At 43.6% G+C, this 23,851-nt stretch overlaps 1 protein-coding gene across 4 annotated transcripts in view; it reads left to right on the top strand.

Annotated features, from left to right (window-relative positions):
- EDARADD (EDAR associated via death domain) overlaps positions 1-23,851 on the top strand; it is an 86,989-nt gene that overhangs the window by 9,348 nt on the left and 53,790 nt on the right. For all 4 annotated transcript variants that reach the window (XM_017347712.4, XM_051820774.3, XM_089311646.1 and 1 more), the window contains exons 2-4: positions 3,912-3,970; positions 8,813-8,852; positions 13,668-13,726. In XM_017347712.4, the coding sequence (XP_017203201.1) occupies positions 3,912-3,970; positions 8,813-8,852; positions 13,668-13,726 (158 nt within the window). The remainder of the gene's footprint in view (positions 1-3,911; positions 3,971-8,812; positions 8,853-13,667; positions 13,727-23,851) is intronic.

Below are 23,851 nucleotides of genomic sequence, written 5' to 3'. Positions count from 1 at the left end.
CCAGCATTACAAACAGCAGCTTAACCTGCTTTGCCACAACACTGATTCCTCTTCCCTTCTTAAATTCCATTTATTCTGAGAGATGTCAGACCAAAGTGAAAGACTTTGTGCTTCCAATCCCTTGCTGTCTTCTGCCTGCATCTTCTTGTTTGCCTTATAACCTTCTGAGACATGGTCAGTTATATCACAGTACTTGGTCAGATTCTAGTGGGAGTAGAAGCTCAGCCACTCTGGTGGTTCCCAAACCTGGCCTGACCAGAATAATGGTTATCAGCTAAGTGCGAGAACCAGATGCTATGGCCTCTCTTGTTGCAGAGGAAAATCCTGAAGCTTAGAAAGCTTCCAAGACTCATCCAAGGTCACAGTGCTAGACCCATGTGAAGGTCATACTGTTGGACTCCTCCAGGGATACATTATGCTGGCCCAGGGTCACAGCACTAGTCTTGTTCAAGGTCAGCCCCTAGCTCTCAGTGTTATGCAAGTGAGGCCCCTGGCCTCTGGACCTGTGACCATTGTTCCTTCCTTTGACCTGTCCTGTTTGCCTACTCACTGCTGCTTTTGGTGTGATTCTCAGCAGTCTCATCTAGTTTCCTCAACCTTTATGTGTTTTTTCATTTTTCTTCCTGTCATGCCAATTTTCTGTAGGAAACAAGACTAATTTGTGGATCCAGTGGCTGCTTATGATCTGCCAGGGTCATCTCCCCACTCCCCATGCCCAATCCTTCACAGACCATTGACCTGAAATTCTATTGTGTTGACACCTGATAAAATTCTACATCCCCCTTAGGATAACATTTTTCATTAATTAGAAAGGCAGAGAGAAGAAAATATATGTTTGATTGCTAATTCATTCCCGAAAGCCCACCACAGCTGGGGCTGGACCAGGTAGAAGCCATAAGCCAAGAACTCCATCTGGGTCTCCCACATGGGTAGCAGGGATCCAACTACTTGGGCCATCACCTGCTGCCTCCCAAGGTGCATGTTAGCAGAAAGTTGGCATTGGAAGTGGAGCCAGGACTTGAACCCAGACAAGATGTAGTACAGGGTTGTAGTACAGGTTGTGATAAGAGGAGGAAAAAAGGGACTTGAGACTACTTGGTTGGTGGCTTCTGCCACTCCCACCCCAGCCAGAAACCATAATCTGCGAAGGACCGATTGTCATGCTCCATTTGATGCTCACCAATGTGTCTAGATCTTTGCCTAGCAAACTTCTCCTTATGTCCAGAATGCTTTCCCTCCCTGGCTCCTCCTCCTGGCTGAGACTTCAGTTGCTCTGCAGGCTGTTCTCTTCCCCTCCTGTTTTTTCCTGAGTGCACACCTGGCTGGTTCTGCACTTCCACTCTAATCACACCATGCTCTTTGTATCAAATTGCAACTTTAGGGAGCAGGAGTTGTGCAAACTCAGGTTGGAGTTAGCCCCTCAAATTGTTTTTCATTTTCTTGACATCACTTTAATTCCTGATCTGAGTCTGTGTTTAACTGGCCTAGCAAGAAATTCGATTTCATCAGATTTGGAGTCCTGCTCCCTCCAAAGTCATAGAGAAACCCAAGATGTCAATGTGGTTCTTGGAAAAACCTTGAATTTTTAGTACATGAGGTAGGCATTGCTGTCCTCATCATTCAAGCCTGAGAAATTCCTTGAGACCATTGGCACTTAGTTTTGTGTGTATCCAGAAGTTAAACAGGCTCAATGTTTTCTCTGATGTGGTCTTGCTATCTTTGTTCTCTGCCAGAGACCAGGACACAGGCTTTTCTCCCAGGAGCTGCAGAAGTCTCTTGCTCCATGGGAGGAGTTGCAGCTTATTCTTCAGGCAGTATTAACACATGTCAAGAAAAAATAAAAAAGGAAGCCCGTATATGGTCTCAGTCAGGAAATATCTAGAGAGAACAAATGCAAATTATTATCTCAGTAAAATTTGGATTCCCCAAAGGCATTCCTAGGACCTTGTGGCTACCCCACCGGATGTGCTTAATGAGGACTTTGGATAAAAGGTGTATGTTTAGTCTTAGCTGGTTCACATTTACCAATTAGGGTTTTTCAGATTGTGCACTGTACAAATCTAAAAGATGCCACTCAAATTGTTTTGATTATTTTATTAAGACAGTTTTCTGGCTGATGCCTTGTGAAGTATCTTGGAGAGGGGGAGCTGTTTTCTAGTTTGTATAAATTCCTGTGATCTAGTAGTGGTCCTGACTGAGATCTGCACATTTTTCTATATTTCCTCATTCAGCTTCTTACATGCAACAATTGGGAAAGCATAAGAAGAATTAAGAATTGAATATAAATTTTTATTTGATAAAAATACTGTGAGGTATTTTTGACTTTGTTAGTTCACGTGAACCATATTGAGAAACTTAATATTTTAAAGTGATAAAAACAGAAAAGTAGGAAAGAAACTAAATTTAGAATGAAATCTTTCCTGCCCCAAATAATATCAAGTCCAGTATGTAATGAGCCATTAATATCATATCTCATAATTTATGGCTGCTTGTAACTAAATATTTGTATTATTTATAAGTAACCTGGTCAAAAATATGGTGGTTTTTGTTTTTTAAAAAGATTTATTTATTCTAAAAGCACAGCTACAGAAATAGAGAGGAAGAGAGACAGAGATCTTCAGTCCTCTGGTTTATTTCCTGAAATGGCCACAACAGTCAGGGCTGGTGGGCTGGGCTGGGCTGAAGCCAGGGGACTGCAACTGCATTTGGGTCTCCCACTAGGGTACAGGAGCCCAAGCACTTGGGCCATCCTCTGCTTTCCCATGTGCATCAGCAGGGAGCTGGATTGGAAGTGGAGCACCAGAGACTTGAACCAGTACTAATATGGGATGCTGGCATTGCAGGCAGTGGCTTAACTTACTGTACCACAATGTCAGCTCCCAGTGTTTTTGTTTTGTTTTCTTTTGTGGTTTTTGCAGACCTTGCTAGAGTTTTAATAATATTGGTATTTAAAAATTTTTTTAATTAATATAAAGAGAACAGACTTCATGTATGAAAATTCTAAGAAGATAATCATACTTCCCTCTCCAGTGTTTTTTTTTTTTTTTAAGATTTATTTTTTATTTCTTTGAGAGATGTCTTCCATCCACCTACTAGCTCACTCCCCAAATGCCACAATGGCTAGGGCTGGGCCAGGCTGAAGCTAGGAGCCTGGAGCTTCTTCCAGATCTCCCATGTGGGTGTAGGAGCCCAAGCACTTGGGCTGAATGCCACTGCTTTCCCAATCAATTAACAGGGAGCGGGAATCTGGAAGTGGAGCAGCTGCGACTTAAACCCATATGGGATGCTGGCTTCACAAGTTTGACCTGCTATGCCGCAGTAACAACCCCCCCCCCCACACACACAACACCTGTGGTTTTTTTTGTTTGTTTGTTTGTTTGTTTGTTTTGACAGGCAGAGTGGACAGTGAGAGAGAGACAGAGAGAAAGGTCTTCCTTTGCCGTTGGTTCACCCTCCAATGGCCGCCGAGGCCGGCGCGCTGCGCTGATCCGGTGGCAGGAGCCAGGAGCCAGGTGCTTCTCCTGGTCTCCCATGGGGTGCAGGGCCCAAGCACTTGGGCCATCCTCCACTGCACTTCCGGGCCACAGCAGAGAGCTGGCCTGGAAGAGGGGCAACTGGGACAGAATCCGGCGCCCCAACCGGGACTAGAACCCCGTGTGCCGGCGCCGCTAGGCGGAGGATTAGCCTAGTGAGCCGCGGTGCCGGCCACCTGTGGTTTTTTTTAAAGTTTATTTTTCTTCATTTCTTTCTCAGTGTGATCTGAACCCACTCTTCCTTCTTTTTCTGTACTATTTATTGGAAGTAACCTTTTCTCTGACCTGATTAAGCTTGTTGTATCTTTATGAAAGTTATCAGAGGACTCATTTGTGTTTTCAAATTAAAGGAAATCCTTTTTTTTTTTTTTTTAACAGATCACATGGCAAAGGAGCCAGTGGAAGATACAGACCCTAGCACTTTATCCTTTAACATGGTAGGTGGTAAATTCTATGCTAATGGCTCTTGGTTTGCTTTTTTTTTTTTGCCTTTGTGATTTCTTTACGTTTCTTATTCTTTAGTATTTACATGAGGTCCAACAAACACACTATAAGATTTTACTAAGGTACACTTCCTTATCATGATATTCTGTGATATAATAAACTGAGGTTTCACCGGGCTCAAAACAGTGTCAGATTCTGTTCTTGTTTTGACCAAACCAGAAATGATCCTTCTGTGATTTTTATGAGGTCTTCGTCTACTTCCCTGTTTTTAATACTATCGGTCCAATTTTCATTACCCCTTCTTCAGAATTGAGAATATCTAATGTGAGGTGGAAGGAAGAAAGTAGGACCAGTTTGTGGAAACTGAGCGCTGCCTGTGTGTTGATAGGAACACATTATCTGGTTTACCTCTGTTATCTGGTTTAATCCCAGCAGCTGGCTTCTGAGCCCCCACCCTACCCCACCTGTCCCCTAGCCACTCTAAGGCATGTTTACTGTTTTAAGGTCTACTAAAGGTTTCACATAAATTGTTTTCTTCCTTAAAATATCTTATAAGATAGTGGAGCAGGCATTTTTATTCCATCTGTAGTGATAAGGAAATATTTCACTGGTTTGTATACAGTCATATAGCTGAAGGCCTGGTTTCCTACACAGTAGTGTCCGGCTGTTGCTTAGGACCACGTCTGTGACCTCTGACAGCATTGCCAGTGTTCCTAAGCATACTGTGTCAGACATATGACTTTCATTCCAGGTGTTTGGAGGACAGGATCTGCTGAGTTGTAAGAAGTTCTTGAGTAGCTAATTTAGTTATAGTGATATAAAATACAGTTAATTAATGAAATGTCTTTCAATCTTGTGCATCTAGAGGACCTAAGATGTTTGTTTTCCTGTCCTTTAGTGATTGCTGCACAGTTCTGTAGATGTGTATGGTGCAGGGGGTCAAGCTTTGACAGATGGTACAAATTAATAAGGAAAAGTTTTCTTTCTCTTATGTAGGACAACCCTGTAGTCAGGTGTCATCTGTTAGTAGAGCCTTTGGTTTCTTTTAAGTGACACGCAGTCTCCCCTCTTTTTTCCCTTCCCACCGCCTACACCTGTGATTATCTGTAACTCCCAGTTTTCCCCGTTACTTCCTGACATGAGGTTCTCTGTCCCTCGGAGCCATTATCCTTATCACTCACTTTGGGTTGTGATGACCTCTGGGCACTCCATGTTGGGAGCAGAGTGATCTTCTCAAAGCTTCCCTGGTATTGATTTCTTAGGGCTATCATAACACAATGTCACAGACTTGGAGCTGAAAGCATCAGAGGTGTATTCTCTTTACAGTTCTGGGAGCCTGAAGTCCAAATCAAGGTTGGCAAGACTGTTCCCTTGAAACCTGTAAGGAAGAATTCTTCCATGCTTCTGCTGGTGGCTTCATGTCATCCTGTGTTAGGTAGGAAGTCAGAAATGAGCTTATGTGTGTGTGACAAAGGCCTAAGGAGTTGACATCTGGGTCCAGCATCCTCATCTCAAAGTCATCCTGATAACCTTCCAGGTGCAGCCCAGTATCTGCACTTCAGACGCCCTGCCCCTTCTACCCAATAACCATCCTTCCTCTAAGGCTCCTCTAAGGTGGGGTGACACCAGCCAGGCTTCCCCCTGTCTGATAACTTCAGGGGAAAACTCAGAAAGGAATTTTTCATATTTACATCCAAAAAGTCCTTTGTTCCAGGAGGAGAAGAGATGGGAAGGCAAGGCCCATCCCCTTAATACCCCCACTTAACCAGACTGTGTGCTTAGCCCTCTGCCTCTCTTCTGAGCCGCCTGCCTGGCCTGGCCAGGTATACTTTCTCCACTCAACCATGTAACCTCGCTCTTCCCCAGTCTGAGTGACTGGGCACTCTCTCAGGTTCTGTCTGGAGAGGTGCCCATCTGTTCTTATGGGATGTCCCTACCCTAATAAACCTTGCTATTTTGCTTTGCACTACTCCATTCACTCAGTTTGTTGACAAGTGACTATTTTCTTCCTGTGGGTCTGTATCCCTCCTCTTGGGTCACCAGTAAGGTGAGCTTATGGGCTCACCCTACTCCAGCATGACCTTATCTTAACTAATTACTTCTGTCAAAACTAAGTTTCCAAATAAAGTCACGTTCTGAGATACTGAGGGGTGGGCCTGCCACATATCTTTTTGGGAGGATAGAATTCAACCCAAAACATTCCCATATGTTTCAGGATTAAGTATATATTCCTTGACATGGCAGAAGACATGGTCTTCCATGAGCGTCTCTCACCACTCACCTCATGAGCCGATCATGTGTAGCTATTTGCCATTCTTTAAATGCTCCACACCCTCTCACTTTCCTAGGATACAGATAGTGCTGTTCCCTTCTGCAAGGAAAATGCTTCATACTTCCTCATCTAATGAACTCCTTCACACTCTCTCATCTCAGTTCCTGTGTTCTCTGATCTGAGAAGCCTTCTTTGCCTTGGGCCTTCAGGTGCTCCCTTCTTTGTAGCCTAATCACTTCTTGTTATCACACTGCATTGTAATTGTTTGCTTGCTTGTTGGACTTCCTGCAAGCCTGTTTTGACTATCCTGCCATAAGCAGAGTTGGCCACAAGGCAGGTAGCAATAGATGAGTGATGAACCAAGCTCCCTGAGAACCTAGGATGGTTCCCCACCTAAATCCCTTTGGCTTAGCTTTCATGGTTCTTCTTGGAAATTGATTCCATCATTTCATATCCAACCCTGTCTTCCTCTGTCCACCTCCAACAGACATCTCTGTTTAGGCTGATAGGTCTTCTGTCCCCACCACTCTTCCACATGCTCTTGCTGTGTCCACCATCTGCAGTGATCTTGCTCCTTGCTCTGGGTTCACCCAAGTCCTGTGCATCCTCTGGGCCTCATTCAAGTGACAGTTTCTCTTGGAGACCTGCTCTTGCTCCAGCATATGTGTTCAACTATGCAGACTTTCAGTAAATGTTTACTTAACACCACTGAAAATATGCAGATGCAAAGACCATACTCCATTCTCTGGAGGAACTCACAATCTGTTTGAGGAAATAGACAAGTACTTTAAAAAACAATGATAGGTGCTGTTGTACCAGTGTATGTGTGTTCCATGCTCTAGGAAGTCTTGAGAATTCAATCTGGAGTAAAACTGTTTGTCTTGTAAGTTTTATGTGATGTATTTATTTTTAAAAGACTTATTTATTTGAAGGGGAGAGTGACAGAAAGAGAGAGGGAGGGGGACAGAGAGAGATCTCCCTTTGCTGGTTCATTCCTGAAATGACTGCAACTGTCAGGGCTGGTCCAGGCTGAAGCCAAGGACCAGGAACTCCATTTGGGTTTCCCACATGGATGCAAGTATTTTGGCCATCCTCTGCTACTTTCACAGGCACATTAGCAGGGAGTTGGATTGGAAGTGGAAGTTGGATTGGAAGTGGAGCAAGCCTGCACCTCGGCTCACTAGGCTAATCTTCTGCCTGCAGCACCAGCACCCTGGGTTCTAGTCCTGGTCGGGGCACTGGATTCTGTCCCGGTTGCTCCTCTTCCAGTCCAGCTCTCTGCTGTGGCCCGGGAAGGCAGTGAAGGATGGCCCAAGTGCTTGGGCCCTGCACCCGCATGGGAGACCAGGAGGAAGCACCTGGCTCCTGGCTTTGGATCGGCGCAGCGTGCTGGCCGTAGCGGCCATCCGTTGGGTGAACCAACGGAAGGAAGACCTTTCTCTCTATCTGTCTCTCTCTCTCTCACTGTCTAACTCTGCCTGTCAAAAAAAAGGAAGTGGAGCAGGTGGGACACAAACTGGCACTCCGACATGGGATGCCAGCATTGCAGAAGCTAGCTTAGCTCACAGCACCACAGCAATGGCCCTTGTAATTGATTGATTAATTAATTCTTATTTAGGCACTTATTTTGCAGGATAGAGAAGTTCTCAACCTTAACTGCCCACCTCCAAAGAATCACCAAGGAAAGGCATTTGAAACAGATGCCTTGTTTCCACTTTTGTTTATTTTCCTTATTTGTCAAAGAAAGACATGGATGAGACCTATAGGAAATTTGGAAGGTGTAACTTTGTTGAGGCTGGAGGGCAGGGTGGAATAGAGAGTGGGAGCTGAGTAGGGCTTGGGGTACAAGAGAGGGCAATTGGGCACATTCTCACTCCTGAAATGGAAGCCTTCAGGGAGTGTCTGCAGTGTTTACTCTGAAATATGTTTTCAGAACATTGGATACCTACATATAAATATGAACAAATTAGCAAATATAGGATTGTAAAAGCTTTTGTTATTTTTAATTTCCTATAATAGTACCATGCTCAACTAACACATTAAGGAATTGTACATTATTACCACCTGATTTTTAGGTCTTTGTGAGTCAGTAGTACACTTATCTTTTGAATCTTGTCCTATACAACCCATGACAGAACTCTGTAGTAGTTGGGTATTGCCCAGAATACACACTCATTGGCCCCAGTGACTTTCCAGAAATAATGAGAAGAAATGTGTCTACCCCCAAAATTCATGAAAAGAAGTGATCCTCAGCTTTAAACCATAGGAGAATAGCATTGCAGCCAAGAGAGGAAGTGTGGTTTAGTGGTCAGAGCTAAGGAAGTCAGGGAGGCTTATTTTTGTTCAGGCTCAACATTAGCTTCTTGTCCACCTTGATTCACTCTTATCAATTGAGAATAGAAACAATCAGTGGGCTAGGCCAGTTGATATGCCCCAGGTTACATATTTCCAACGTTTTAAATTGAATTCATGAACTTTCCTAAGGCAAAGCTTTCTTTTCACTTTGATCTTGTAATTGGCTTTGGCATTAAAATTAACTCTCCTTTTTTGTTGGTTTCCACAGTCAGACAAATATCCTATTCAAGATACGGGACTCCCTAAAGGTATGTAGAGTTAATATAACTACTTGAACTTGTGATTATTTTAATTTTTCAAAGCACTACTCAAAGTAATTTTTCATATGTAAAATTGTGAAAGAAACATACTGATCGTTTAGCTCATGACTTGTCATGGGATTATCTCAGAAATGAATGTTCATATTAAATCTGTAAATTTTTTGTTGTTTCATAGCAAATTATATGTTCTATTCCTATGGTATTTTTAACAGGCATAAAATAAAGGTAGGCAGGGCTCTGGGTTGCAAATGAGAAAAACCTGACACAAATCTGCTTAAAAAGATGGGCATTTAAGGTTTGGAGATCTTGTTTAAAATTCAGATCTGGGCCCCACTGCCCCCAGAATTATGATTTGGTGGATCTGGGACAGAGCCCAGAAATGAGCATTTTAACTCATATCTTTGTGGTTGGCATGCAACCTCAATGTGAGATCCTGCTTCAGAAGCTTCGAGGAGGGACTGGTGCTATGGCGTTGAAGGTTAAGCCACTGCCTGCCATGCCAGCATTCCATATCAGTGCCAGTTTGAGTCCCAGATGCTCCACTTCTGATCTAGCTCCCTGCTAATGCACCTGGGAAAGCAGCAGAGGTTTGCCCAAGTACTTGGGCTCCTGCACCCATGTGGGAGGACCAGAAAGAAACTCCTGGCTCCTGGCTTTGGCCTGGCCCAGCCCCAGCCATTGCGGCCATTTGGGGAGTGAACGAGCAGTTGGAAGATCTCTCTCTCTCTCTTTTTGTCTCTCTCTCTATCTCCATCTCTCTCTATCTCTGCCTTTCAAATAAATAAGTGAATCATTAAAAACAAAGAAGCTTCAAGGAATATAGAAGAGAAAACTAAACTGTAGCCCAACAGCCAAGTGGCCTCAGCAGGTGACTGTAGATCTCAGGTTCTCCATTTCCCATCTGGGCAGTGGGGAGGGCAAAGTTAGCATCCGCCTTTCAGGTGCTAGTGAGAATTCAGCAAAATGAACCTAGGACAATGCCTGGCACACGTGAGCAACCACACAGGTGGACAGAGACTTGGCCAAAGATTGTAAAAAATCAGGGTTAGGGGGGTGTCAAAAGCTTTCAAGTAGAGTGGCAGAAGTTGCAAGGGTCTTAGGAAAGACCACACTGCAATGACCCTGGCAAGTGCAGTCATGGTGCAGTCTCTCAAGGTCTTCCTTTTATCACCCTTAAATGTGATTTCCTGTTTTGAAAGAAAAAAGATTGTTGCTTAGCAACCTGATACTACAGTAACCGTACAATGGGTTTCTCCTAGAATTTGTTCTTTATGAAACTTTAAATGTGCAATGAGTTTATAAACAGCATGACTGTGAAAACCATACCCTAGGTCCCTCCTTTGTCCTTATTCATGGTAGACAGTATTACTAAGTACATAATTTCTTAACTGAAGATTAATACATCATTTTGCTTGTAAATAATCCATGACCAGGAGTTTAAAGACTACTCCAATATTTGCATTCAGTAAATAACAATTTAATGACTGCTAATATTTTTCTTTAGCATCACTAATAGAGCAAATCAAATCATTAGATGTTTATACTCATTTTACCACTTATTAAAGTTGTTTTTAGGGGAAGAAAATCCATATAGATTAATAAGGAAATAATTTGTAGACTCAAAAGTAAATGCAATCTACTTACATTAAATACAAACCAGGAGTCTCTCATTCATATGAGTTTCAGAGGAACCTACTTTATTTTAGAGGAATCACTTGTGGGGTCGGCGCTGTGGCTCACTTGGTTAATCCTCCACCTGCAGTGCTGGCATCCCATATGGGCGCCGGATTCTAGTCCCAGTTGCTCCTCTTCCAGTCCAGCTCTCCGCTGTGGCCTGGGAGGGCAGTGAAGGATGGCCCGAGTGCTTGGGCCCCTGCACCCGCAGGGGAGACCAGGAGGAAGCACCTGGCTCCTGGCTTCGGATTGGCGCAGCGCCGGGCCGTAGCAGCCATCTAGGGGATGAACCAACAGAAGGAAGACCTTTCTATCTGTCTCTCTCACTGTCTGTAACTCTACCTGTCAAATTGGAAAAAAAAAAAAAAAAAGAGGAATCACTTGTGATTGGCTTTAATGATTTCCTTCTGTAAATAGTCTTCAAAATTTATTTTCTTGTAGCTGACTGGTTAAGCTGCTGCCTGCGACACCAGCATCCCACATCAGAATAGCAGTTCAAGTCCCGGCTCATTCACTTCTGATCCAGTGTCTTGCTAATACACTTCCTTGGACCCCTGCTGCCTACAAAGGAGGCCAAGATGGAGTTCCAGGCTTTTGGCTTTCGCTTGGCCCAGCCCTGGCCATTGTGGCCATTTCGGGGGTAAACCAGGGAATGGAATACCTCTGTTTCTCTCTCTTTCTCTGTAAATCTGCCTTGCAAATTAAATAAATATTTTGAAAAATAAATAAATTTTTAACAAATACATTTTTAACAGATTTCTATAATTAATTTGGAAAGGCAGAGTTACAGAGAGAGAGAGGGGAAGATATGCAGGGAGAGATCCTCCATTCACTGATTCACTCTTCAAATGGCTACAATGGCTAGGACTGGGCCAGGCCAAAGCCAGGAATCAGGAGCTTCTTCCAGGTCTCCCACATGTATGAAAGGGGCCCAAACCCTTGGGCTATCTTCTGCTGCTTCTCTCAGATCATTAGCAGGGAGCTGGATTGGAAGGAGAGCAGCTGAGACTTGAACTGACACCCATATGGGATGTCAGCATTTGCAGGCAGCGGCTTTACCTGTTACTCCAGAAAGCCAGCCCCAAAATTTATTTTCTTAATCTTGTTTCACAAAATCTTCATTATATTGCTAGTATATTTCTACTTTACTCATGTACTATATAAAGCTATTCTGTAACTCAGGCCAAACTTCAGTGGGTTTTGAATAATGCAGTTTTTCCATAAATCAGCTGCAGAAATCTAGTGTAATTTTAGTGATCAACATTTGTTTTATTTTTACACCTGCTTTCTTCTTGGATGCAAATGCAAAGCTTCCATCTCTGCCAGCTCCTCCGTGGTTTTAGGGATTCCAGGGGGCTAATTCTGTTGTTGAGCCTCCTTCCTTCCTTCCTTCCTTCCTTCCTTCCTTCCTTCCTTCCTTCCTTCCTCCCTCCCTCTCTCTCTCTCTCTCTCTCTCTCTCTCTCTTTCTTAGGCAGAGATGGAGAGAGTGTCTGGGCTGGTTGGTTAGCCAAAAACAGTGAATTTAATCTGACTAAATGTCCTTGATTGTGGTTAGGCAATCCTCTTCGTTAAGCCAGTTTAAAAAAATCATTTATGGGGCCAGTGCTGTGGCATAATGGGTAAAGCTGCCTCCTGCAGTGCTGGCATCCTATATGGGTGCCGGTTCGAGACCCGGTTGCTCCACTTCCGATCCAGCTCTCTGCTATGGCTTCGGAAAGCAGTGGAAGATGATCTAAGTCCTTGGGCCTCTGTACCCATGTGGGAGACTCGGAAGAAGATCCTGGCTCCTGGCTTCAGATCGGCGCAGCTCTGCCTGTTGTAGCCAATTGAGGAGTGAACCACTGGATGGAAGACTCTCTCTCTCTCTCTCTCTCTCTCTCTCTTTCTCTCTCCTTCTCTCCCTCTCTGTCCCCTCCCTCTCTCCCTCTCTCTGCCTCTCCTTCTAACTGTGTAACTCTGACTTTCAAGTAAATAAATAAATCTTTAAAAAAAATCATTTATGTTATTTATTTGAAAGGCAGAGAGAGAGAGAGAGAGAGAGAGAGATCCTCCTTCTCCTGGTTCATTTCTCAAAATGCCTGCAACAGCTGGGACAGGGCCAGGCTGAATCCAGGAGTCAGGAGCTCAATCTGGGTCTCCCACATGGGTGGCAGGGAGCAAAGTACTGTAGCCATCCTTTGCTGTCTCCCAGGGTACGCATTAACAGGAAGCTGGAATCAGAAGCAGAGCTGGGGCTCAAACCCAGGCACTCCAATATTAAATGTGAGTTTCCCAAGTGATGTCTTAATCCCTATGCCAAACATCTGCTCCTATTATGCTATTTTTAAAAGAATATTTATTTATTTGAGAGGCAGAGAGAGAGAGACAGATAAGTAGAAACAAAGAGAGCTTCCGTATTCTGGTTCACTCCCTAAATACCTGCGGTGGCCAGAAGATTGAATCCATGTGCTGGGAACTCAATCCAGGTCTCCCACAAGTGTCAGGAACCCAACTATTTGAGCTACCTCTCAGCGTCTGCATTATCAGGAAGCTGAATCAGGAGCCAGAGATGAAGATTGAATTCCGGCATTCCAATGTGGTACGCAGGCATCCTAACCTGCATCTTAACCACTAGTCTAAATGCCTCCCCTGACAATTGTTTTTGATATCCTTCTCTTTGCCTGTTGTTGAGGGAGGAATCCCGCCCTAAGGTTATGGTAATGACTGGGCAGATGACATCAATAGCAGCTTGTGCAGCACATACATTCACATCCTAGCGTAGGACAGTGCATGTGATGCAAGCCATAGGTGGTTACATTTGGGAACACAATGAGTAGCTGGGGGCTGTAGGCGGGGTGCCCCTTGATTCCCCAAACAAGTACTGGATATGATTGGTTTGTTTGAATAATTCTACAGAAACTGAAACCTGACACTCAAAAATAAGCAGGACTTGTGCCAATCCATTAACAAGGAGCATTGCTGAGCTAGGACCTTATCTTCCCAGAAGAGTAGTTCAGCAATTCAGGGCCCTCCGGATTTTACTGGATGTCCAGGCAGCACTTGGTAGTGAGCCTTAATTTTAGGTCTGACACCAGAGTGTGCTTTCTTGATCAAACTTTGCATCTTTTTTTTTTTTTTCCATTTTCTAGCTGAGGAGTGTGATACAGTTACTTTGAACTGCCCACCAAATTCTGATGAGCAACATCAGGTAAGGATAATTTCAACTATTTTTTAGCCCTTAGATCCATGATAATCCACCAAAATTTTTTTATGAATAATCTTATACGGTTTAAAGAATAAAGAATTTAGGATTTCTAGATCACAAAATAAATTTGAAAATGATTTGTAAGTATCCCAGTATCCTTCTAATAAGTGTAGTAGCTTTAGTTCATTGTTTGAAGGAAATGTTTCTCTGTAGGCTCGGAATGGAAAATCAGTGCTAGTGAGTTAAAAAGGAGAGTTGCATTCTTTCACGTGTGGTTGATGTGGTATTAGCAGGAATTCGTTTTTTGATGCTAAAACATGGGAGAGGAGACTTTCTGTTTGACATAGCGAAACTTGACAGTCTTACATGCTTCTGTAGTGTTTTGTAAAATCTTGCTTTTTTCAGATACCAGAAATTGAACTTTAACATGTTTTTATTGTGTTATTCCAAAAAGCAAATGCAATTATTGTGTGCTGTTTATAAAAGCTTTATTATTTTAAAGATCAGGTTGTACAAAAAAAAGTACTCCCAGAACCTGTAATTACCCTGTTCATCTTTTGATGTCCAGCCTTCCAGATGCTTCTCTGGATCACTGTATGCTTCACTGACTTCTTGTGTCATCCAATCTACCTCTGTTCACTCACTAAAAGCCCATTAGAAAAACTGCATACTATATTATATCTGTTCAACTGCTTTTTGAGCATTAAATGTCTCAGAAAAGCAAGTATTACCTCAAGTTAGGCTGGTTTGTACCTATTTATTGTACCACACTGAGTTAGTTTTTAACAGGTTTTGTTTAGTCTTATTTTAAAAACATCAGTCTGTACTAAATCTGTAATAGTGGTATTTTTGGAGAGCCAAGTCACCTCTGTAATAAAGCAGAATTACACAGTATTGATGAAATAGCAAGTTAATCATAAAGCACACCTCTCTTGAAAAATGTCAGTGGTGACTACATTTGGGCAGGCGTGGGCACATATTCAGTCATTGACTTGAATATCAGATTCTCTCTCTGTGGCTCTGATGATACTCACCATTATCCTTGAAATTGCAATCTGATGGTTGACTTCTGCAGTGACTAAATTGAAGCTATTTTAATAAACTGAAAACACGTGTTTTTCCTTTCTTGTCATCCTTAATTTTTTTTAACAAAGTTTCCTCTCACATTTTTTGTGACATGAAACAGACTGCCACGAAGATAAACGAATGTTAATTTTTTTGTTTGATTTGGTGTTATGGATTGTCCAGAGCCATTTAAATTGGGCTTAGAATATATGTTAGGGCACTGCTTAGCATTTTTCCCAATTTTGGTGATACAGTGCTGGCTGTTATAAGTAAAAACTGTCCTAAAAGATGGAAGTAGAAATATCAACTACAAAAGGGGGAAAAGCTTACCTGAGATTTTTTTTAAGGGATAAGGTTTATTGGTGGGGAAACTGGACAGACTGGAGGGAAAGGGCAAAGAGGGAGGAGAGCGTAAGAGAGAGATCAAGAGAGAGAGTGAGAACGAGAGAACGAGCAAGGCAGAGCGAGAGATCAAGAAACAGAGAGGGAGAGAGATCAAGAGAGCCACATGTTCAGGAACAGGTCCTCTTAAAGCTTTGCCAGGGGGTGGGCAGGGAAGCAGGAGCATTGAATTCCATTAGGGAGCTGACACTGGTAGTAGGGCCATGAGGTCACCTGGCTTCCAGCCATGGCGGTGGGGGCTAGAGCCTAAAATAGTGACCAGGGCATAGATCATGACTTAGATAAGACTGTGCCATTTTAATAACATTCCCCCTTTTGTTTTTTTTGTAAAGCAAGAGTTGTATGGGATTACATTAGCCCCAAAAGTCCAGGAGGTGTAGAGGGACAATGATCTGTCTTTAGAGCTACTTCCTGCTGACATGGGGCAATGAGGTGCTCTCTGCTGGCATGGGGTGATGTCTGAAGCCACTGTCTCCTGGGTGGGGAGCCAAGTATATTTCTGTAGCAACATTTGATTGACCATCTGATTGGTGAAGGCCTTGGTTCATTCCATTATCAACTCCGGTAAATATTTAAACAGACGCGGTAGTACAGAAGACAGGGTGAGAATAGCAGCCAATGATTCTAAGTGGTATTAACCAAGTAATGAGAGAATTTCATAGAGGAGAGGAAATTGGGGGGGAGGGGCGGGAACGGGGTCTCTGGACCCTTGTGAAGACTGTTTGATGGACGTGATTTAAAGCTGATCCCAACTAAGACCGGGAGAAAAGCCACTCTTAATCTTTTGCAGGTAGAGGGGTTTGTCTAGAAAAATTCTGAACAATCATACTAGATTAAGTGGGAGAGAGGGCCATCAATACACACAGGTTGGGAGTAGAGCCATTGATGTTAGAGTAGATGCTATGATTACAAAGGAATGAGGCCCTAAGTGAGCTAGATAAGGTATAGAACAAAGGGCAGAGTCATTATTGGAGAACCTAAAAAAGCTGCTGTCTAAACATGAATAAGTTTTCCAATTGAGAGGCAAATTGAACCTGACAGAAGGGGCCTGATAATAATCAGGTGGCTTTAAGGCCTTGCCAGTTATGAGGCATCTGTTCACACTGGGTGTGAACCTCCTTAGGGAAGGCACCCTGCTGACTTCCATTACTTAGCTGGCCTGGGAGGAGAGCTGGCCAGGTAAAGGCAGGTGACACTGCGCTGAACTGATGGCAAGAGCCAGGTACTTATCCTGGTCTCCCATGGGGTGCAGGGCCCAAGGACTTGGGCCATCCTCCACTGTACTCTCTGGCCACAGCAGAGAGCTGGCCTGGAAGAGGGGCAACCGGGACAGAATCCGGCGCCCCAACCAGGACTAGAACCCCGTGTGCCGGCGCCGCAAGGTGGAGGATTAGCCTAGTGAGCCGAGGCGCTGGCCCTGAGATTTTTAAAGCTCTATTTTAGAACAAAATGTCTTCTATTTCTAGAAAACATAGGACTGTAAGCTAGCAATTTCAGTTGGCTATTTCTTTGTATAATCTATAGGATTTGTTCTAACTGTAGATACCCAGAATGATTCTTTGAGACTAACTTGGCATTTAGAACAAAGAAAACTCAGTAAGGAAGATCCGTTTAAAAGAGCGAGAAAAAGGGCGTGGGACACTTTATCCATTTTTTACAGTTCAAACATTAAAAGCGAACTGTAAATATATTCTTTGGAATATTATTTGTCTTTTTAGTTATTTTTGTAATTTCTTTTTTTTCCCCCCGACAGGCAGAGTTAGAGAGACAGAGAGAAAGGTCTTCTTTCTGTTGGTTCAATCGCCTAAGTGGCCGCCACAGCCAGCGCTGCGCTGATCCGAAGCCAGGAGCCAGGTGTTTCCTCCTGGTTTCCGATGCGGGTGCAGGGCCGGAGCACCTGGGCCATCCACCACTGCACTCCCGGGCCACAGCAGAGAGCTGGCCTGGAAGAGGGGCAACCGGGACAGAATCCTGCGCCCCAACCAGGACTAGAACCCGGTGTGCTGACGCCTCAGGTGGAGGATTAGCTAGTGAGCCGCGGCGCCTGCCGATTTTTGTAATTTCAAAACTAAATTCCTCTTACACAGCTTAATTTCAGCTGCTGTTCTTTGATGCAGAGGAAAAGTGTTGTATCCTAACATCAAAAATGAAAATGTGACTCAGACAAAATTTTATAAAGAATCCTTTACTAGGCCGGCGCCGCGGCTCACTAGGCTAATCCTCCGCCTAGCGGCGCCGGCACACCGGGTTCTAGTCCCGGTCGGGGCGCCGGATTCTGTCCCGGTTGCCCCTCTTCCAGGCCAGCCCTCTGCTGTGGCCAGGGAGTGCAGTGGAGGATGGCCCAGGTGCTTGGGCCCTGCACCCCATGGGAGACCAGGAAAAGCACCTGGCTCCTGGCTCCTGCCATCGGATCAGCGCGGTGCGCAGGCCGCAGCGCGCCGGCCGCGGCAGCCATTGGAGGGTGAACCAACGGCAAAGGAAGACCTTTCTCTCTGTCTCTCTCTCACTGTCCACTCTGCCTTTCAAAAAAAAAAAAAAAAAAAAAAGGAAAGAAAGAATCCTTTACTTTTAGTCATTTAAAATTAGTACTCGGCCGGCATCACGGCTCATTAGGCTAATCCTCCGCCTGCGGCTCCGGCACACCAGGTTCTAGTCCTGGTTGGGGCGCAGGATTCTGTCCTGGTTGCTCCTCTTCCAGGCCAGCTCTCTGCTGTGGCCAGGGAGTGCAGTGGAGGACGGCCCAGGTGCTCCGGCCCTGCACCTGCATGGGAGACCAGGAGAAGCACCTGGCTCCTGGCTTCGGATCAGCGCGGTGCGCAGGCCTCAGTGTGCAAGCCGCCGCGGCCATTGGGGGGTGAACCAATGGCAAAGGAAGACCTTTCTCTCTGTCTCTCTCTCTCTCACTGTCCACTCTGCCTGTCCAAAAATAAAATAAAGTAAAATAAAATAAAATCAGTACTCCATCTTCTAGAGCTATCTTAGTCTTACAGTTTATTGTAGGTGGTATTTAATGAGCATATGCTATGAAACCAGATCTAGACTGGATATTAGAAATAAAAAAGTTGAGAGGGGATAGGAAGATGAGGCCCCAGGAAGGAGGAAGACTCGTTGGAGAGGCAGTGTACACAAAATTAGATTCTGGCATGTGGGCATGGTTCTTGTGTTTAAACAGTTCCCATGATTCTTGCTTATGTTAAAAAAAAAAAAAGATATTTCCTGTGGCTGTTATCAAACAGTACAGCATTAACTACTTTAATTACATACATAAGCATATGGCAAGTGATGGAAAAACAAAATTTGTTCCATTTCATAGCCAAGAATCTATGCCAAGAAGAGTCTAAAGTAATAATAAAAATAAGGGAAATAGTAAATATTAGGATGCTAATTAGAGTTAGAAATTACAGAAGGGATGAGATTTCCTTCTATGTTGTTTATTTTGTTTTATAAAACTAAGGTTGTTTTTGTTTGTTTCTTTTAACAGTCACATTAATTGATGGCTCATTTAATTGTGACAAAAGCGTCATCCTAATGTAAGATGTTAATAATAAGAGAAACTAAGTGCAGGGTATGCAAGAACTCTTTAAACTCATAAATCTAAAACTATTCTGAAATAAGACATTTATTTAAAACCATACTATATAAAATTTAGAATCTAGACAAACAGAAAAACTCATCCAAATTCCACCACCTTAAAACAATTATTTTTTCACTTTGATGTATTCTCTTAGATCCTTCCTATGCATAATTATAAAAAAACTTTGCAATTAATTTTATATTTTAAATACTATATTTGTAATTTAATATTTCATAAGCTTGTTAGCCATTTTGCTCCTGAATGTAGCCATCATATTTGTTCCTGGTCATGCTACCATCATGGTCAATGGCAGCATAATGCCTCTGGGATGTATGTTTGAGGGCCTCTGCTCTGAGGAAGGGAGTGCGTGACAGTGACAGTGGTCAGAGCTGAAGCTATGAAGGAGATTTTTAGTAGTAAAGCTGAAGGTAAATTGGTGCCAAGACCCCAGGGCTTTGAATGTCAGACAGGGATAGGAAGAAGGTATTGGAGGTTATAGTGGCATTAGTACTCTAGGGCTGCCATGACAAATTACCTCAAATTAGGTGCTTAAGCAACAGGCAAACTGTCTTACAGTTCTGAGGGCTACAAGTCTAAAATGAAAGTGTCAGCATAGTTGGCTTCTTTTAAAAGCCACTTGTCTTTCTATTTAAGGGGGAGGGTGGATGGGACTGAGGAGAGAGAGAGAGAGAATGTACACTAGCACTCCTATCTACTGGCTCACTCCCCAAATGCTTGCAATATCTGGAGCTGGGTCAGGTGGGAGCCAGCAGCTGGAAACTCAGTCCACGTCTGCCATGTAGGTCCATGTTGGTGACAGGAACCCAGTTACTTAGTTGTCACCACTGCATCCTCTCAGGGTCTCCTTTAGTAAAAAGCTGAACTCAGGAGATGGAGCTAGGGGTTGAACCCAGCTACTCCGATGTGGGATATAGGCATCATAACTAGTGTCTTAATCACTAGGCTAAATGCTCACCTAGGGATTGGTTCCTTCTCCTATGAAGGAAGTATGTGTTCCATACCTTTCTTTTTGGCTTGTAGATGGCTGTCTTTTCCCTGAGTTTGTTTACAAAGTCTGTCTCTGTGTCTAGATTTCCCCTTTTCATGAAGACCCCAGTCATGTTGGATTAGTGCCCACCCTAGCAACCCCTTTAGTAGCTTGATTACCTCTGCAAAGACCCTGTTTCCAAAGAGTCACATTCTGAGGTCCTGGGAGTTAGGAATCAGTGTATATCTTAGGGACACTATTCAATCCATAAGAACATTGGAAAACAAAACAAGAACCACACAATAGCAACACATTTTGAGGGAGAGAGGAAAAGGATCTGGTCTAACAGGTCCTGGAAGAGAAGGGGAGGGAAGGACCAACAATCCCAGCTGGTGATGAGACCCATGACAGGGCCATCAAAAATAGGAAAGCAGCTTATCTGGACAGAGAAGCAAACGCATCATCTAGATCAACAGAAACTCAAGCCTCCATGTCTTCCTCCATTCTGAGGATTATCTAGTTGGTATATTATCTTCATGCCAACATTTTTTGATTCCCTGCAGATGACTCATAATCAATTCTCTCTCTCTTAGAATTTAATACACTTCTTTAAAAAAAAGATTTATTTATTTGAAAGGCAAAGTTATAGAGGAGAGACAGAGATCTTCCATCCTCTGGTTCACTCCCCAGATGGCTGCAATGGCCAGGACTAGTCCAGGAGCTTCATCGGGGTCTTCTGCATAGGTGCAGGGGCCCAAGCACTTGGGCTGCCCTCCACTGCTTTCCCAGGAGCATTAGCAGAGAAGTGAAGCAGCCAGGACTCAAATCAGTGCCCATATGGGATGCTGGCTTTGCGGGCAGCGACTTAACCTGCTATGCCACAATGCTCGTCCCTACACTTTATTTTTTTAAAACAATTTTAGGTTCATAGCAAAATTGAGCAGAAACTATAGAAATTTCCCATTTACCTCCTGCCCCCAAACACATCCTTCCCCACCCTCGACATTCCCCATCACAGTGGTACATTTGTTAACAATGAATCCACATTGAACATCACTGTCATAGGAGGTCCATCATATATACATCAGGATTCACTCTTGGTGTTGTGCATTCTGTAGGTTTGGACAAATGTGTAATGCACTGTATGTACTATTTCAGTACTATACAGAGTATTTCACTACCCTAAAAATCCTCTGTGCTCTGCTTATCCATTTCTGCCCACTAACCCCTGGAAACCACTGATCTTTTTACTGTTTCCATAGTTTTGCCTCTTCCAGAATGTCATATAGTTGGACTCATACAATATGCTGCCTTTTCAGATTGGCTTCTTTCACTTAATAATGCACATTTGAGATTCCTCTGTGTCTTTTTATGGCTTGATAGCTCATTTCTTTTTTAGCATAGAATAAGATTCCATGATTTATTTTCCAATTCATCTTATGAAGGACATCTTGGTTGCCCCAAGTTCTGACAATTATGAAGAAATCTGCTATAAACATCTTGGACAGTTTCTTATGTGGATGTAGGTATTCAGCTCCTTTGGGTAAATACTGAAGAGTATAATTGCTGGATCATAGGGTAAGAGTGTGTTTAATTTTGTAAAAAAACAAAAACTGTCTTCCAAAGTAGCTGTACCATTTTGCATTCCCAGCTACAATGAATGAGAGTACCTCTTGTTCCATGCCCTCACCAGAATTTGTTGTTGACAGCATTATATATTTTGGCCATTCTGATAGGTGTGTAGTAGCATTTCATTGTTTTAATTTCTGTTTCCATGATGAAGTATGATGTAGAACAGCTTCTCTTGTGCATATTTGCCATCTGTTTATCTTCTTTAACGGGATGTTTGTTCATATCTTTTACGCATTTTTAACTCAGGTAATTTTTGCTTGTACTGTTGAGTTTTAAAAGTTCTGTGTGTGTTTTGAAATACAAAGTAGTATTTTGTCCTCTCTGTGTAACTCTTTCAAATAAATAAATGAATCTTAAAAAAAAGGTAGTATTTTGGTGATAGCCATTATTGAATATGTCTTTTGCAGGTATTTTCTTCAAGTCTATGGTTTGTCTTCTCATTCTGTTGACTGTATCTTTTGCAGAGTAGAGATTATAAATTCTAGTGAAATATGGTTTATCAATTCTTTCTCTAATGTATTATATCTTTGGTGTTTCATCTAATAAGTCATTACCGTACCTAATGTCTTGTAGATTTTTCCTGTATTACCTTCTAAGAATTTTGTAGTTTTGCATTTCATATTTAGGTCTGTTATCCATTCTAAGTTATTTTTGTGAAGGGTGTATGATCTATATCTAGATTCATTTTTGTGCATTTGGATGTCCAGGGGTTCCAAAAAAAGAAATCTTTGCTCAATTATAGTGCCCTTGCTGAATTTTTTAAAGATCAGTTGACTGTATTTGTGTGTGTCTATTTCTAGGCTTTCTATTTTGTTCCATCGATCTGTTTGTGTATTCTTTGCAAGTACCTCACTGTCTTAATCACAATAGCTTTATACTATGTATTGAAGTTGGACGGTATCAGCCCTCCAATTTTCTTCTCTTTTAATTGACCATTCTAACTCTTTAGCCTCTCCATGGAATCTTTAGAATCAGTTTGTTAATGTACACAAAATAACTTGCTGGGATTTTGATTGAGATTGCACTGAATCTATAGATTAATTTGGGGAACTGAAATCTTGACATATTGAGTTTTCCTTTCCAGGAACATATAATATTTCTTCATTTATTGTCGCTCCCCCTCTTCGTGGAGGAACGACACAGGACCCTGCGCTGTTCTTTCGTCCGCTCGGCCCTCCCCGGGTTTGCTGCTGGTTCTTCCCGGGTTGGCTACTATCCCTTCCACCTCCGTGGAAGGGCAGTTCCCCCTGGCCGCATTCCCCACTTCCGCAGGGGAGCGGCACACCGCCGGCCGGCTCTTCTCGGGGGCTGCACAGGTGTTCCTTCAGCTAGATGTTCCCCATAGATGTTCCTGGTGCATGCCGTCTCTCTCCTCCTTTATAGTCCTCCTCCGCCAATTCCAACTCGGCTGCCCACACGCCGAGTACGCTGCTCTCCAATCAGGAGCAAGTCCTACAGTTAATTGGTTGAACTGGAGGCAGCTGTGCGGAAGCTGTTTACTTCTCTCCCAGCGCCATATTGTGGGAGAGCAGATGCATAGAATAAGTCTTAATTCCAGTAACTTAGTCCAGTCCGGTTGCTCCCCACAGATCCCCCTTTCTTTTTATTTTTTGGCGTTGATACGCGCCTGTCTTTGGTGTCCCGCGGCACACACTCTGCCCTACTTGCTAGAGTTGCCACAGGCTCTTACAAGTCCTATCAATCAGGAAAACCGAATCCGGGTCCTCTCTTCGCCATTGTGAGGAGGTTTTTAGGCGCTGATGCGTGCCTGTGTTCGGTGCCCTGCAGCGCATGCTCTGCTCTGCCCGCAGGGGCTTACAAAACCTATCAGGCAAACCGAATCCAAGCCTTCTCATTGCCTTTTTGTGGGGGAGACTTATTAGTGTTGGTTCGTGCCTATCTTCGGTGACCTGCAGCTCATACTCTGGTCGAGCTGCTTGCTGGCGCTTACCGCCTTAAATCAGGCAGACCGAATCCAAGCTTAATATTGTTGTATTGTGGGGAAGCCTTACTGATGTTAATTCGTGCCTGTCTTCGGTGACCTGCGGCGCATAAGCTGCTAGCTGCCGCAGGTGCTCATCGTGCTCATCGCCTCACTTAATCAGGCAGACCGAATCCAAGCTCTCACAGTGCAGTGTTGTAGGGAGGCCTTTCTATTTCTCTATTTCTCTATCTCCGGGCATTCCTATTTCTCCCATTTTACTTCTATCTTCCAGCATTCCTATTTCTCTCATCTTACTTCTAAACTTCTATTTCTCTTATCCCTGCGGCTTTCCGGCACCTCGCCCCGCCGGCGGGTTCCCGGCTCTGCGCCGCTTCAGCCCGCGCGCCTCTCTCATCTGCGCAGCTTCCCGGCTTTGCGCGGCTCGGCTTCGCGCGCTCCGCGGTCTCCACGCTTAACCCTTTCGCGTCTGAACCACGGCCTACGCCAGCCCCGTTCCCTATCTATTCACGCCCCGTGCTCTCT

Source organism: Oryctolagus cuniculus, chromosome 13 (assembly GCF_051225735.1).
Source record: "Oryctolagus cuniculus isolate XC-2025 breed Fujian yellow rabbit chromosome 13, ASM5122573v1, whole genome shotgun sequence".
NCBI lineage: Eukaryota > Metazoa > Chordata > Mammalia > Lagomorpha > Leporidae > Oryctolagus > Oryctolagus cuniculus.
Note: the sequence above shows the minus strand (reverse complement) of the source record. Positions and strands in the feature narration are given on the sequence as shown.